The following is a 17,012-nucleotide window of genomic DNA, read 5'->3' as shown; positions in this document are numbered from 1 at the left end:
GGCCTAAAACCTCAAGTGTGTGTCGGAAATGTAACACCCCTTTCCATAATCACGAGCTTCATCTCACATTTGTGAACTGAAGATATGGATGATCGTGCCAATTGTAAGGAACCATCTTGCAAAACGAAAAGCTGTCCTCTGTAAAATGCGCTGAGCACAAGCAAACTTTTGGGTTGTACTGTGCTCAAGCACAGCTTTATAAATAAATCTGATTAACCTCTGAAAGCAAAAGCGGGTTTGCTTTTGTATCCAAACACACTTCACTGAACTTCACTGTCCATGTTTTCACTGTTACACAGTAGAAGGCGCTTTTACATGTCTTCTGAAAGAGTACTGAATCTCCTGATCAAAACACAGGCGAAGAAGAAGCAGAAACAAGCAATATCATATGTAAGCATATGCATATGTAAAATAACACGATCATCATTATTAAACTACTTATAAATCAAAACTGCAAAACGTTACTGAATGTCAACCCAAGATGAGCTATAAGACTGTGAAGCTTTGTGGGTGTTGATGTACTCCATCTATATTTTGATCACCGTTCTGAATCTGATTCAGATGTCGTCTTTGACAAAAACGCAATTTTCTTAGCTTTTTGCTCAAAATGTTGCTTTTTTTTAATTTTTATAAATGAAACTTCCCCACATTCAAGTGTTGATAAAAGAGAATACATTAAGATAGAGGGTCTGTTCTTTCTTTAGATATATTGCATATTCAGATATTTATACAACAAAATACTCTGGGGGCCATGAAAAGTTTGAAAATGGTAAAAAATGCTAGCGGTGTATCAATATAATACTTTTTAGGGACGCCAAATGGCTTCAAAGTAGTTGGATACTTTTTATTAGTAGATTCTAGTTTAGATAACTACAATTGTAAAAGGGTTGTAGGGTTGAAAGTGAACAACATCAATTAATCAATTATCAAAGTAGCTTCCCCAATACTTTACACACAAACTTTTTTTTTTGTAACACCTTTCATTACCTTGTCAGTGTCAGGGTAGATGAGATAGATTGATGCGATTGTATAAACTCATGCAGAGCAGGGGATTGCAGCTTCACTAGACCACATGTTCGTCTACATCCCCTGTATGCTTGTTTCTAATGAGCCCTTCACCCTAGAAGCCCCCCATCAATCTGCCACCTTCACATAATTTGGACCACCAAGCCAGCATCTATCTCTTTGTGTGCAGCATGAGGAAAAGAGAGTGAAGAGAAATTAACCCGCAAACAAGTACCTCGTTGCTGCTGACCTTTACATGGTACTAATGTACAGGCGCTCTGAGCCCATCTGCAGGCAGCCACTGTGAACCATAGAGCAGTGAGCTTTAGGGACAACAAAGGGGTTTTGTGGTGGGAGTGAGTTCCTATGAACCATCATAAAATGGCACGAGGACTGAGAATGTTCTGAAGTGAAAGTATTCCTTTACAGTACATTATTAAAAATCTAAATCCAGTCTTAAACTACCTGTGAAATGCAACAGATTTAAATATTCATCCAATTATTATTATTATTATAATATTTTTATTAAACAAAGCATTGGATTTTGTTTACAGTACATTTCAAAAATCTAAATCCAGTCTTAATCCAGAAAATTATTACATTATGAACATTTTATTACAATCATAATGTAATACTTATTAAATTATGTGCAGTTTTTACATGATGTGCAGTTATTACATTATGAGTTGCTACATGCAGCATTCAGAATTTATAAAGAATATTTTTATACAGATATTTATTATCTTAAAACCTGATGCAGTATGGCAAACAACATTTCTAGTCAGATTTATAAAAATATTTTACATATAAGGGAATAAATAGGCATAACTGATCACAATTAAAGGAGTTCTTCACCACTGGCCAAATTGGCTTTAAATAAAATATGGCTGCCTATACAGTGAAAAGGCAAATAATTTTTTGACTAGAGAAAACAGAGAAAAAATGCTGCTCTCTTCCCTTTTGCCAAATAGGTAGGAAAACTTCAACACCCATAATGCAATGAGCATGTAGCAATCTAAGGCCACTCCCAACCAGTCTAATATACGCTTACCAAAGATTGAATTCAAAGATTAAACGTTTATAGGGAGTGAGTTATATCGGTTTTCTGTGAAGGATCCAGCGCAATGTAGGCAGTGGCTAAAGGCTGCAAAGAATCGTAAATATGGAGAGAACGTCGCAACGGATAATCTGAAAAAATCTCTTGTGTTTGTTGTCAAAATTTCAAACTGGATGACCAAAGTGTTTTAGGCCAAACGGAGGGAGAAAAAACTGAAAGAAGCTGCCGTTCTGTCAGTTCCGCCCAATAATAACCTTCTGCCGATCCGACTGTCTGAGGGCGGGGATACAATAATGCAGAAGTATAATCTGTAGTTTTGACAAGAGTCCTGGAGCTGTCAAAAGACTTGCTGACAAATAAACATGAATTTATCGGTCCAGGTAACATGGATAACCAGTAAAAATTTTTCATTTACATATACTACCAACATTGTAACAATACAAAGCGGGTTGAAAATCAGCAGTTACAATTTAATTAAGTTACACTTTAATGATGATATTATTATTTATGCTTTGTCAAAAAAAAAAAAAAAAAAAAAAAAAAACACACTTTTGTGTGTTTAATTTTTTTGTAATGGAATTCAACAATCCTATCATTCCTATTCAAATTCCAATTCAGCATCTTGTGGGGAATGTGGTCAAATTCAATTTGATGATGAGAGCCAATCCTTATTCAAAGAAAAAAAAAAAAAATCTAACATTACTTTCTAAAATGTGTTAAGCTACAGCTTTATAATTAAACAACAGTAAACAATTATTTTAAAAAGTACATAGCTTCACTATACTGTATCGTAGCTGCTGCAGACAAGAGGCATTGGATCCAGGTGCATATTTTTTTTTATCGAAACAGGACAACTTAAATAACTGTAGACAAGAAACAAGATAAACCCAGGCACATGAACATGAAGCTACAACAAACGCACACGATACAACCATGTATAGGCAACGCTAGACAAAGAACAAGAGAAACACTGGGGTATAAATACACAAAGGGTGATGGGCAAACAAGACACACCTGGGAAACAATCGACTAATCAGGGTACTATGGAAACAAACAAGACAGAAGGCAAACAGGAAATGAAAACAGGAACTGGGGGACAGAAAACACTTCAACATAAAATTCCTTTAGGAAACAGGCTGAGATCATGACAGCTACTAGCTACTAAAAAAGTAGATAACTACACTTAAGTTACTTGCTTATCTTTTAAAATACATAACTATCCAACAATATTATTACATTCAATTAAATATGAGAACCGTCTCAATTGATTCACTAGAATTTAAATAGATTCACTACTTAAAAAAGGTACAGAATGAATTGTTTAGACAAGCATGTTTGATTTAGCTCTCTGCAGAGCTGGAAGAAAGCTTTTTACAGGAAAAGTTACAGTATCTAGAAAACAGCTGAGCCACTGTCATGACACTGAAACCCCAAAATACACCTGTAAGAGAGTGTGTGAGTGTGTTGTGTTTCCATTTTCACATTACTTTCCCTATTTTTTTCCTTTCCCTCATCACTATATACTCAACAAATTGCCTCTCTTTTGCTTTTGTCCCATCTTTCTGGCCTTTTCTTCCCCACACTTCAACAGCAAACAACCAAGCTGTATGCTGTCGGCTACATTAACTACAGTAATTGAGTGTAAGCCGTAGTCTTCCATTCTGTTTGATGGAAATGCGGATTCCCTACTGCTACTCTCCTGTAAGTGTAAGACTTAACAATCAGATAATGACTACATCAGAGTTTCTCAAATCTGATCCGGTTCCGATTGAGTTTAGTTCAAACCCTGATCAAAATCACCTACCTGAGATTTTCTAGTGATCCTGAATACCTTGATTATACCTTTTAATTACCTTGAAATACCTTTAGCTAGCTCAGGTGTGTTTGATCAGGGTTGAAGCTAAACTCTGCAGGGCATTTGACCTCCAGAGCAAAATTTGAGGAATCCTGGACTACATCCTTAACAGGCATGTATTGGATGCAGTGGTGATGGAGTAATCGTGTAGCGCATGTAATGCTGGTGAGGCTTGCAGGTTTAGCCATGACTCACACATCGTTAAAACAGCATGTGGCTGAAATCATTAGAATTAGTCATTCAGTTTGGAGGCGGATGATGAGAGGTGACGTAAACAGCTAAACAAATTGAACACTTAGAGCTGGAATCTGGCATAATACAACACCAGATAAAGACCATTATTGTTTCATAACTGTCTGCAAGTGTCCGACTGCAATGATTAAGGGTGCCTACACGCCAGAGATTATGCTGCGTCAGAGAATCCCACAAATCCATTGATTTCAATAAGGACGGTGGACTACAAAGATAACAAAACACAAGGTGTGGCATTCTGATGTTTGCAACTTTCGCTTTAACAAACTCATACATAGACATCCATTGATCTCTTTAGTTGAGATTTCGGCAATCCAATTAACTTTTTCCCCCATTTCCACACCCTCAAGATGCATCTTGCTCTTTCATATCCATCAAATGCTCCATTAGAGCTTTCTCTATTCTGTTCAGTATGTGCCCTAACATCTCAGTACCGAAGCAGCATTCATGTTCACACTTGACAAGGGGTCATGTGTCACAAGTGAGCTACTGCACTACAATTGCAGGACAAGGACTGCGATGAAGGAGAGCTAACAGAGGGAATGTGCCCTCTACCTTCAGACAAGTGTGTCCCTGAGACACCCAGGTTGAGAAAAATGCTTACAGCCTAACTACTTCTACAAAAACAGAGTATGCTATACAACTGCTTGCAGCTATTAGTATTGATGCTCTCATTATTGTTCCGTCAAGGGCGTTGATTGCACCTTCTCTGAAAAAACAGCTACCACTAATAGACAATGTGTGGTTATGTGTTTCTCTTTTCCCATGCTCAGTGTGGTCTTCAGTTATGTCAGTACTGCTACAATGCCTCTTGCTTCTGTTGTTCCCTAGTGTGTAGAAGCATCATTGAGCAGACAGCAGCCCGGGGCACAGTGAACAGCCCTCGCTGGAGACGAATATGGATGCACACCCTCACTAGAGTCGCCCTCCTCTACCAGAGATCAAGTGTGAGGCGAGACCTCTCCCAGGAGTCCCATCATTAATTAAGCATGATATTGCTCTACCACCCCTGCCTGGATCAGCTCACTCCATCTATGGATAAAATATGATCGCACACCTCTCACTTCTCAGACCCTGGGGTGGCCTGCAAGAGGGGGGAGTCAGAGGGCTGTGCCAATATAGTGCAGGTGCTGGATCCCAAACCACTCAGAACAACCCAACATTGGTCACAGCCTGGGACCCACAGGGAATGGAAATCTGTCAACTTCTGCAAGTACTTCTTTTGCTGTCTATGCTGCAAGGGAGCACTAAAAGTGAGACTTATGGAAAATTAATTTGTGGGCACAGCATGAATCCTGCCTGAGATCCTGAAATTGATCTGGGAGAGCTATTCTTAATAAAAATAATAATAATAATAAAATAAAAAAACACTTACAACAAACCCATGGAGATCTTGTCAGAGAAAGAACATACTTGTAGAGGTATTTTGACTAAATATACTTAAAGGTAGGGTATGGGATTTGCAAAACGGCCGGCAGATTTTGAAAATACACAACTCAAATAGTGCTTTAATTTAGCATAATATAGCAAAGTACCATTATATAGCAACATTCCTGACAAATATTCTACTAACCTTAACCTAATCCCAACTAATACTAAAATCAAAACACAATGTTGTTAAAGAATGTTGTTACAGTCCCAAAACCCAGCCCTCAATCTAAACCCAAACCCTAGTCCTAAACCCCATTCCTGGAGTAACAAGGATGTTAATCGAGGAACATGCCTTACATGGTGAAAGCACAGACTATAACCATGTATTAATATCCATCCATTCATCGATTCAATGGGATTCTATCCCAGCATCTCTGACTGAAAGCAGAAAAACACCCTGGACAAGTGGTCAGCCCATTGCAGAGCTAACATACACCTACAGACACACAAATTCCCACTGTCACTCATACTTACTGCAGTCTCTAGTTCACCTAACCTGTAGGATTGTCTGTATGAGGGTCTTTGGTATATGGGGGAAACTGGAGTACCCAGTGGATCCATGCCAACATGGAGAGAACATGCAGAATCCATAAAAAAAATGGCCACCTGACTAAGCTGACACATGGCTCAACTGAGAACCTTCTTGCTGTGAGGCAACAGCGCTAATATGATAACACGATAAATAGCATTCGTTCAGGGCTGTGGCCTAGCAGTTAACATGTTAAGTCATGGTGCTTACCTGATAAGAGTTCACATCCAGCTCCTGTTTCTATTGCAAATATAGATGGCAAAAAGGTCAATAGGTAAAAAAAAACCCTTCATGCTCTGAAATGGTCTGTTTGAAGGCTCTTATCAATGAGTGGGTTTCCACCGTACTGATGAAGTCACGTCGCAGTCAGCGCTCGCTGACATGAGAGGTTATTATTTTGCTGGTTGATCTGTTTAAGGGTGAGGAGAGAATAAGTCTTCTTTGCCTGTCGCTGAGCAGTGCCCTAGGGAGAGTTATGGCTTTAATATGAAGACTGCTGCTTCAATTTTTCCTCTAGCATCAATAAAATGGTCAGCACAATTAGACATTCATTGGCCTCATGTCAGAATGTGTTAAAGAAAGCATTCTAGAAATCGACAGACGGCACAAGGCATCTAAACAGCACATACAGACAGAAATGCTATGATCACCCCCAGGGAAGAATGTCATCAGTTACTCACCATTATATCATTCCGACCCTTTATTTTTTCTTCTTCTAAGAAGCACAAAATGAGATATTAGGCAGAACTGAACTCTTTTCCAACACTGGGGTGATTTACAATGCCAAGCTCCAAAATGGACAAGAAAGTTGCATAAAATGATCAAAAGTATATTCAATATTTTCTAAAACAAAATGATAGCTTTTGTGTGAGGAGCAATTAAAAATGTAAGATATTTACTGATAATCTTCCCTGGACTGCACAAATGCTCACTTGTGTGGAGTTTTACCTTTTTACCTACTTTGTTTTCATTTTTACTAAATGCTCACTTGTGTTCAGTACCTTTGAACACACTAGTCACATGAGGTCTGATGTCTTTGATGGCTTTTGTTTTCCTTTTTTTGAGGAAGGGAAGTCCTATATAATTTCTCCCCACTTTTTTTCACCTTACTTTAAACGTTTTACACATTTGAGGAAAAGGTTTGAATGTTGGATATGGACACTCACTATTTGAAAATTTTAATAGCCTTGAATGTAAAGTATGTAGTTTCTGCGACACCAGTGGCACCTAGCGGAATTTAAAAAAATACATATTTTGCAAGCTCCACGAGTCACGCCTCCCCCAGCTCGAACATCATAAATAAAGCTCTTACAGGTCTTGTGAAGACATGTTTCAACAGGTAAAAGTAGGATACTTTTAATGAAATGTCCAACATTTTAGAAATACTTTTAACTGTGTTGTTATGTGTCATGAGTAGGCAATTGAGTAGGCTAACACACTGTCTCTAGAGCACACGCGAGAATCTCGCTTATAATAAACCCATCCAAAATATCTTGCACCAGGAGCATTTTTTGATTTTTTGACATTTTTCAACTTTTTGAGGCTTTCTACAGTGGACACAAAGTAAACATTACAACCTGGAAAATTTGCCTTTCTAAATGGGTGCATGATGATGTTGTATTAAAGCGTTGTATCGCAATGCCCCATTCACTTTGCGTTCAAGACCTGTTTGAAGGTCTAAATGCAGCAAAATTTGGCTTGCACTCCTGTACCCAAAGCTGAATGTCTTTTCCCATGTAAAGCATCAGCTACACTACAGCTACAGAAGCTGGCTCGGCCTGCTACAGTAGCCACGACCCAAACTCTCGCTATAAGTTGCGTTGGAAAGAGACAGATCTGAGCGGACCACTCTCAAAATTTAGATGGTTCAATGTTTACACTTTTCGGGGAGATAAACCCATGAATGGCATACTAATAGCAGTCAATGACCAATAATATGGGTTAACAATAAAAAAAAAAATCTTACATACTTCCACCTTACTACTAAGAGGATAGTAGTTAAAGTTTTAGACATGAGATCTGAGGTCTCTTCATTTTTAAAGTTTTAATTTGTTCTAATTTATGGTACCAAGTTGTGGCATATGGCATTAAGTGGATGATTTTTTTTAAACAAAAACATAAATGCACAATAAATGCATACTTGGCTAGTTTTAAGATTTTTTTCCCCAGGCTCTGGGAATTCAAGCTATAGCCCTAGTTCAAGGAGAATAAATTGAGAAGATCTAAGGATCCTGATTCCTACCTGAATGGTTGGTGGTGAGCGCTGCTTGCGGGTAGTGGTGGTTGACAGTGTGGTGGTGGTCTCGATGAAGGTGGTGGACATCTCCGGGGGCATGGAAGTGGTGGTGCGTGAGGGGCTTCTGCTAGTAGGTACATCTCCCACCAGTCTCACACTGCCATTTATCTTGATATTAACATGACCTTCAGCTGCCATGTTGAGAACCTTCAGGCCATTGTAATAGAGACCAGAGAGCTGGCCTTGATATGGTCGTTTGCGGTCATTACCGCCTATTGAGATGGTGGCTTGGGTGTTAAAAATGGTCAGCTGACGACCTGAGGGGAAGACCAGTGAAGAAGGAAACAGTTAGAATGGTTTATGTCACTAAAATTGCTAAATGATTAACTTTATTGTTAACGCTTGAGCTTTTAAAATCCAAGCATAACATTAAAATTAATGTTCTTTATTGACTTCACTGTGAGGTGCTTCTCATGCAAATATTTTGAGGCAAATTCCAAATGGCTTTTCATATGGTTAGAAATAGAAATGCAGGCCGATTAAAGCTATTACACATTTACAATACTATATTAAAGTGGGCAAAGGAAGAAAGCTCATCTCATACATTTCAAAGGAACATCATGTTGATTCATGCATGTAGAACCACTAATGGGATTTCAAAGTGGCTTTAGACAGTGTTAAAGGGACTTTATAATCATCTTATGTAGTTTAGGCAATGACCTTTAAACGCATTTAATAATCCAAAGGACTTTAATGGTAAATTTGATGAATGGTCACCACCCTTTCATCCTTTTTTTGAATGAAACTGTGAAGAGGTGTCAGTCGATTTCATCAACGGCTACAAACACAAAACTGCGTCAGCAATTGAGTCAGCAAAGTGGCGTTTCACTAATATTTCAGCGCCAATTTGTTTTCTTTAGAAACGTGCTGCATTACGGGTTGGGTTTATGGCCTATTCAACCACTAACACTAACGCTATGGAAGATCATTCCAATGAAAAGTAAAAAAAACAAGTATCATGACTTGTGTTGAGTTCTGGTTTAGATTTAAAGTTGGAGACTAGGAACTATGTACTTCTGCAGTGTTATTCTTGGTTACCAGTCCCTTTAACTGGTCAATGATCTGATGGAAATAACAAAAGAGGATCACAATCCACATAAAAAAATAAAAATAATACGAAAATATTACGTAATGGGAAGGGAAGTAAATTATGAACATTTTAGGTTAATTAGTGGCAAAAGGCTGATCAGAACTGGTTGGACAAAAATATAACGAAACGGCATGACAAGGAGGATATGAACGCAAATTAAAATCAACGAAAACAAAAGAAAACACTGAGGGTCTTGTGAAGGTTACCTTTCTCATGTAGCCAATCTTCGACCGGCCGGGTATATTTGAACGGGATTTTCTTATTAGCCATTTGATAACGCTCAATGTCGCTGTTGCCTTTAAAGTTTGAAAGTTTAAAAGACATCTTAGCACATTGCACATTTATACACTGTTTAAGAAGGTTTAGCCGTGTTTAAAATTATTTAGTTCTTGTTTAGGTTTCATTGAAAGGTTAAATTCAGTTTTAAGATTATAAAGCATTTTTATCAAATAACCAACTCATAAACAGTTTAACACATAATTATTTGGAACAAGAATCACGCATCACATTTAGACTTTATGGCAACACACAGACAGCTGTGAAAGCGAGACACATACTAACAATTCATTTCAAACAGTATTCCCATCTCCTGCTCAGCAATCCTTAAAATGAGGTGTAACTCTTTTCCCACTGGACATCATATGCTCTTACATTTCAAGGGGCCAAGGAACACTTTATACAAACTATTTGTAAGAGAAAGAGTGAATGAGAAAGAGAGAGAGAGAGAGAGAGAGAGAGAGAGAGAAAGAGAGAGAGAGAGAAAGAGAGAGAGAGAGAGAGAGAGAGAGAGAGAGAGAAAGAGAGAGAGAGAGAGAGAGAGAGAGAGAGAAAGAGAGAGAGAAAGAGAGAGAGAGAGAGAGAGAGAGAGAGAGAGAGAGAGAGAGAGAGAGAGAGAGAGAGAGAGAGAGAGAATGTGTAGAAGCTCTAAACCTGCTGGGAAATAAGGCTTGTGATGACACAGATTTGAGGAAGACAGTGCATACAGATGAGATCATTACAGCGTGGTGTGAGGCCTGCTGCTGCGGGGTCCCTGGAAGCCCTCAGAGGAGCTTGAATATTCTGCCATTGGACTTTGTTATATTTCTTTCTCTAAACTGAGTGAAGCGTTAGTGCTGTAAGAGGGAATCTAACATCTGCCATTTTGGTTGTGCTTACGTCATGCCCAGCTGCTCTAAACACATGCTGCAACCAGCTCATCAAATGTTGGAGAAATGTCAACCAGTTCATCAAATGTCAAATAAACGTAGAAGCTTTAATATTTCAAGCATTTGTTAAATAAAAGTTGGTCATAATGAATGAAACGGCATGTTTTTCTTTCAAACTAAAGTATATTAAAAAGATTCTCATCTTTGAAGTTTTCTTCAAAATAAAAGAATAAATCCACTGATTAGTTTTCCACAGTTTTATTCTAGCTTAATGCATTCTTTTTTTTTATCAACACTTGATTGTGGGTAATTTTCATACACATGATCAATTTTGAAAAAAAAGAAAGAATTTTTTTTGTCAAAGACTACATCTGGATCAGATTCAGTACGATGATCAAAACACTGATGGAGTAGACAGAGTCCATCAACACCCCTTTTGGGGTTGACCCATTTCCTGGGTCGATATTTCAATCAGTAAAATTAGGCTGTTTTGATTTATATGCTGTTTATTGTTGATAATCACATTATTTTTCATATGCATCTGCTTATGAGATCCCTAGTTTCTGCTTCTTCTTTGCCTGTGTTTTGATCTGGATAGACTGTACTCATCAAAAACGAAAAACCGTAAAATCTTGTTAATGGCAGAGAAGTGTTTTCTCATGTCAACTAACTCTCAGAGTATTAGTAGACTGTAGAAGACTGTTAGGTTAGGGTTATTTGTAAGGATTAGGGTTAGTAGAATAAGTTGACGTAGTTGCAAAGTTACTTATAGTCAGTAGAACGTCTGTTGGTGGAGCATTCAAATAAAGTGTTAGGAGATATTAAGCAGACAGTCTACTAATACTCTAGAGAGAGTTAGTTGACATGTAGTTGAAAAGTTACTTATACTGTAGTTAGAAGAATGTCTAAAGTGGACCTTAGAAATAAAGATTTGTAAACTTGTAAAGATTTGTAAATTTGTTTTACAAATACACTTCTTCTGTGATTTGCCTTTGACATTTTAATATAACAGGGAATATCATTACAGGAAAATCCCCCCCCTCAAAGTTGCTATTCTTTTCCATACTTTAAACTATAGTACAATAATACGGTGGACAAGTCATATGGAGCATTTTTATGTTTTTATGGTGCTTTTTTGTCATTTTGAAAACTCAACAGCATCTGTACCCACTTACTCACATTGTATGAAAAAAGCTGCATTAACATTCTTCAAAAACAGTAATATATGATAGAATTTTCATTTTTGAGTTCCTATGCCTTTTTTCCCCTCATACATCTAACATAAGAAAAAAAATACTTTACAGCAATTTTCTGGAGATGTTGTAATGGGAGAAAAGAAAGAAAGAAAAAACACCACAGCCTAAGGAAAAAAAAATGCAAAAAGGATTTGAAAAGAGCAAAGTTACTCAACACATCTCACTTAGCTAAAGCTACTGAGCGCTGAGTCACAGCGTACCTTCTTAGAACTTCACAAAGAGAAAAAGTTGCATAGAATAGGAGTGCTATTCAGAAACACAAAGGTTCTACAGTGACAGGGATGAGAAATGGATGTGGCCGGTAGCGATTTAAAGCCCTGCTTTTCTTGTGCTCTCCTTTTAAAATAGGCAAAAAAGGGTCTTCAAAGTGAGCTGGTGACTGCTGGCGGAGCAGGGGGGATGTGGGTGAGGTAAAGGGGAGAGGGTGGGGGGTAATAAGTAGCTTCCAGGGCTGCCGATGCCTTTGATCCAGACGGGCAGCGCATGCGAGCCCGGGGCTGGAGTGGCTTTCCTGGATGGAGGCCTGCATGCTGGAGAGATCTAGAAGAGCTTGAGGGTTTGGACATTCATTTCAGAAAACAGACGCTCTGCCAGAACTTGCTATCTCTCATGTTAATGTGAATACATATTATGATGATCTCTGCAGCACTTTCTAACCCCCAAACAATGTTCAATGAAAATCGTTATACTCTGTCTATACTCGACACCACCTGATATACTTCAAGCGAACTGGCGTTTGGTGTTCGAAACAGCTTGCCAAAGCGAACTTTCTGGAAAAGGTAAACACCTTTGAACTACCACTGGTCCGTGGAGATTTCGTAATAGGAATAGGTAGATGTGCTCTGAGGCTCCACCTTCTCTGACGTGGAAATCTTCCCCGGTTTATTTCTTCTGTTCAGACCATTGAAGTCAGAATTCCGTAAGTAAAAACATGAACATACTGGAGAGCTGCTTTATAGTAGAAATTTAAGTTTTTTGAAAAAAGCATTTAGCGTTTTAGCGTTGCCAGCCACCGCCAGCAGTTTTGATAATTTTCACCAAAATTTCATGGTCCCCAGAATATTTTGTAGTATGAATATCTGAACATGCAATATATGAAAAGAAAGAACAGACCCTTCTGCTTTTAAACAACAACAAAAATGTTTTATTCTAGCTTCATGATTTTTTTTTAATCAACACTTGAATATGGGAAAGTTTCATAAAAAAAGCAACATTTTGAGCAAAAGCTGTGAAAATCACATTTTGGTCAAAGACTATGTCTGGATCAGATTCAGAATGATAATCTAAGCATAGATGGAATAGTTTGAGTACATCAACACCCCCAAAGCTTTACAGTCCTGTAGCTCATCCTGGGTCGACATTTCATTCAGTAACATTAGGCAGTTTGATTTATATGCTGTTTAATATTGATGATCACGTTGTTTTGCATATGCTTATGCTTACATATGATATTGCTTGTTTCTGCATCTTCTTCGCCTGTGTTTTGATCAGGAAATTCAGTACTCTTTTAGAAGTTGTTTAACAGCGCCCCCTACCTTACAACAGTGAAAACACGGAAAGCCGGAAGTTTCTGTCAATGGCGGGAAAGCGTTTTCTCACAAATTATGGAATTTTCTGTGAACAGTGGGAAAGGATTTAAACAATCTGTGTGCTAAATAAATAAATGTGACGTGACTTTACTGGAGTGCCAAATTGCACAGGTGGTGCAAACATATCCTCATCGCTGTGATCAGATGCTTTCTTAACAAATGTTTTCTTACCGCTGTAATTTTTGTTGTGTTTATTTTGTTAAAGGTGCCTTATGTAAAAATAAATAAATTCATACTCCACATTCCATACCAGATGGGGGCAGTATACCTCCAGAAAGTGAGTTGGTCTACTCTAGAGTATGAATATCTTCAAGCTACTCCCCTTCACCTTTACCAGTGAATATGTTCATATTCGTTTTGTTCATATTACATTTTTATTGTTAGTTTGAATTACATTAATTTGACAGACAGCATTCGCTGATGTTGACCAAGCTAGCGCCAACGTAACCAGAGCTTCCAACTCTCACGCATTAACCGTGAGACACACGCAAACACTTTTCACACGCTCTCACCCCACACATCAATTTTCTCACGCACAGAAAAATCGCGAAGCAAAGAGGACACGGAGACCGACAGACTAGACAGAGCAGGTTAGTTATGATATAAAAAAATCTCAGCTCTCAGATTCTGTCAATTAAATACCGTTTTGGCGCTTGTAAATGTTACACGACAGATCCCTAGCGCATGTGAACCGATCATCTCTACTAGCTAATAGTAAAAAAATCACGAACACTGAAAGATACAGTAACGTTAGGCTACAACTTACCAAAATGTATTCCTCATACATAATATCGACCAATCAGTGTTTTTTATCATCGTGAAGAGGTCAATAACACAGCTGGAGAACAATTATGTCAGATTTACCTCAGGAAAGCCATTTAATATAGCTACATAATATAGGTCACGTAGTTGGCAAGAAAAAAAGAGCAATAGAGATTGTGCTATGTGTACTATATTACAATACTGTATTTATGAACGTTATATACGTTTATCGAACAGCCTTCGATACATTTCTATGTTATAACTTCCCGAAAATCTACACAAACATATAAAACAAACTTCTAACGAAATACTAACAGCATCTTACTTACCAATCCAAACGAAATGTTGCAAGTTCGAAGTCAAACCTCATTTTTTTCATGTCCATTAGTTGTCTCCAGCGATGGAAAGCAGTGCCAATGTTTACTCTGGTTCTGTTCCTTTTTTATCATATTTTATTTGAATGTAGTAGTGGGCTGTAGGCTACTTTCCACACGATTGACATCAGGTTCAAGTACGCCCACAAGCCGTGCGAGTTATTCGTGTATTGCATGTTTGGCTGGTGGTTATGTTGCCGGCATACCGCCTCCCATGGCCGAAACTGGTATTACGACACCTGTCGGGCCGTGGCTATTAATGCTAATGCTAATTGAGGTTGATATCTCTGCAGCACTATAACTTGACATTTTTTTAATGACATCATCGCCCTTATTTCTTCTCATTCTTTTGATGCATGTAGCTCATTTTTTGGATATTTTTACCTCAATTTTTACATAAGGCACCTTTAAAGAGAGGAAAGCGTGTTATTAATCTACATATTAATCTAAACAGCGCTCTCAGCAGTGTGAGCGGCGTCAGGATGTTCACTAACAGTATATTCCAGTATAAGCGTTTATATAACTTTACAACACAATCCTGGAGTGTCACATTTCCTCTTCCATAAGAGCTCAGAGCAAAAGAGGACATCATATCTGTGAGAGATGTCTCTGTTTCCTCCCCTCCATCAGCACATTTGTGTAGGTTTCCCGCTAGAACAATATCTGAATCACTCCCTTCAGATGGAAGCGCTTTAGTCAAAACAAATGCTGGCGTTGTGTCAGTACATCCCTTTTCAGTGCCAGAGATTTGCGGTAGGGGGCCGTCAGCAGATGCTGTAAGCATACAAACATGTGCGAATGAATTCTGTTGCCAGCTCCTCATGACCCATACTGGTGAAGAAGTGAGAAGAGTCTGTTCTTCATTGGAACGCAGTCGAACCTTGGCTATGAAGGTCTCGCTGAACATATGTCAGAATAATGTGTGTTCTGCTGGGAAGTGCTGTGCTGTTCACAGGACGCATCTCTGTCTCCATTGAATGGCTAAAGGAAGTTCTCTTTTCATTTATATCTATACTTAGTTTGTTTAGGCTACTGATTTCCATAAAAAATACCCTACTTTTATAACTAAACCATAATGGGCTTTTTTTCAGTCAAATTGACATGTCATGTGTGGTTTTTCTTGTGGTTACCATGATTTACAAAATAAGAACAATGGTGAAATGTAATGAGAAATACAAAGTAAAAGTCAAGGGCTGTATTAATATTGTGTCTTTAGTGTGACGAAGTCACTTCATGTCATAAGGTTAAATTTGTAAAACACAGAAAAGTAGTAAAGCAGAGTGTATCTTTATCGATTGTAGCATCACCTTTTAAATCTACCGCCAAGGAATTACTGATAGTCTGCCATGATGGGAAGGTAACGGAGTTATTGAAGAAGGGAAAAGTTCCCAACTTCTCCCAGGAGAGCTTGAGCCTGTTGCTGCCCTTCAATTATCTCTTCTGCCATCTGTTTCTTCCAAGTAAACACACACACAACGGCCATAGTCCATCAACTGAAGCCACGTTTTCCACCCTGCAATGCCAGCAGCTAAAGAATGTTATTCTGAAATCACATGAATGGAAAATGCTAATCTCACTCAAATACACTCTGCATTGAGTATGACTGACTTGTAAAATTACACCTATCTTTTAAGTAAACACTGTTGTTGTCCTGATCTCATATATCAGCCTACAAAACCTGGTAAAATACTGTTAATTTTATTTATTTATTTATTTTTTGGATATGGTTAACCACTGATTGTGATTATTGTGAATGAAGGTTTAAAGGGATAGTTCACCCAAAAATGAAAATTCTGTCATCATTTACTCACCCTCAAGTTGTTCCAAACCTGTATGAGTTTCTTTGCTCTGCTGAACACAAAGGAAGATATTTGGAAGAATGTTTGTAACCAAACAGATCTCGGTCCCCATTGACTACCATAGTATATATTTTTTCCTACTATGGAAGTCAATGGGGACCGAGATCTGTTTGATTACAAACATTCTTCCAAATATCTTCCTTTGTGTTCAGCAGAACAAAGAAACTCATACAGGTTTGGAACAACTTGAGGGTGAGTAAATGATGACAGAATTTTAATTTTTGGGTGAACTATCCCTTTAAATCAAACTTACCATGGAAAGGTTTAAGGTTTGACTGGTTATCACAGGCAGTTAGTCCCTGTCGGTCGATGCCTTAACTAGACTATTGTAGGGGCAAAAGCATCATTCTTCATTAATGGCCATTCAAAAGTAGTCTGTATTCTGACAAAATTGTGAATGAAAAAGCAGAAACAAGCAATAGAAGCATTGTTTATGCATATGTAAGCTAACGCAATCATCAAACATTCAAACGCATGTAAATCAAAACTGCCTAATGCTACTGAATGTAATG

The 17,012-nt window shown here is 38.1% G+C and overlaps 1 protein-coding gene across 1 annotated transcript in view; it reads right to left on the bottom strand.

The window, feature by feature from the left end:
• The window catches only part of nrxn3b (neurexin 3b), a 436,638-nt gene that overhangs the window by 30,607 nt on the left and 389,019 nt on the right, over nt 1-17,012 (bottom strand). Inside the window, exons 20-21 of the mRNA XM_084091093.1 lie at nt 9,722-9,811; nt 8,372-8,682 (exon numbers count right to left, since the gene is read on the bottom strand). Coding sequence (XP_083947219.1) covers nt 8,372-8,682; nt 9,722-9,811 — 401 coding nt within the window. The remainder of the gene's footprint in view (nt 1-8,371; nt 8,683-9,721; nt 9,812-17,012) is intronic.

This window comes from Abramis brama, assembly GCF_963993115.1.
Source record: "Abramis brama genome assembly, chromosome: 18".
In the NCBI taxonomy this organism is placed as follows: Eukaryota; Metazoa; Chordata; class Actinopteri; order Cypriniformes; family Leuciscidae; genus Abramis; species Abramis brama.
This window is presented reverse-complemented; position numbering and strand designations above follow the sequence as displayed.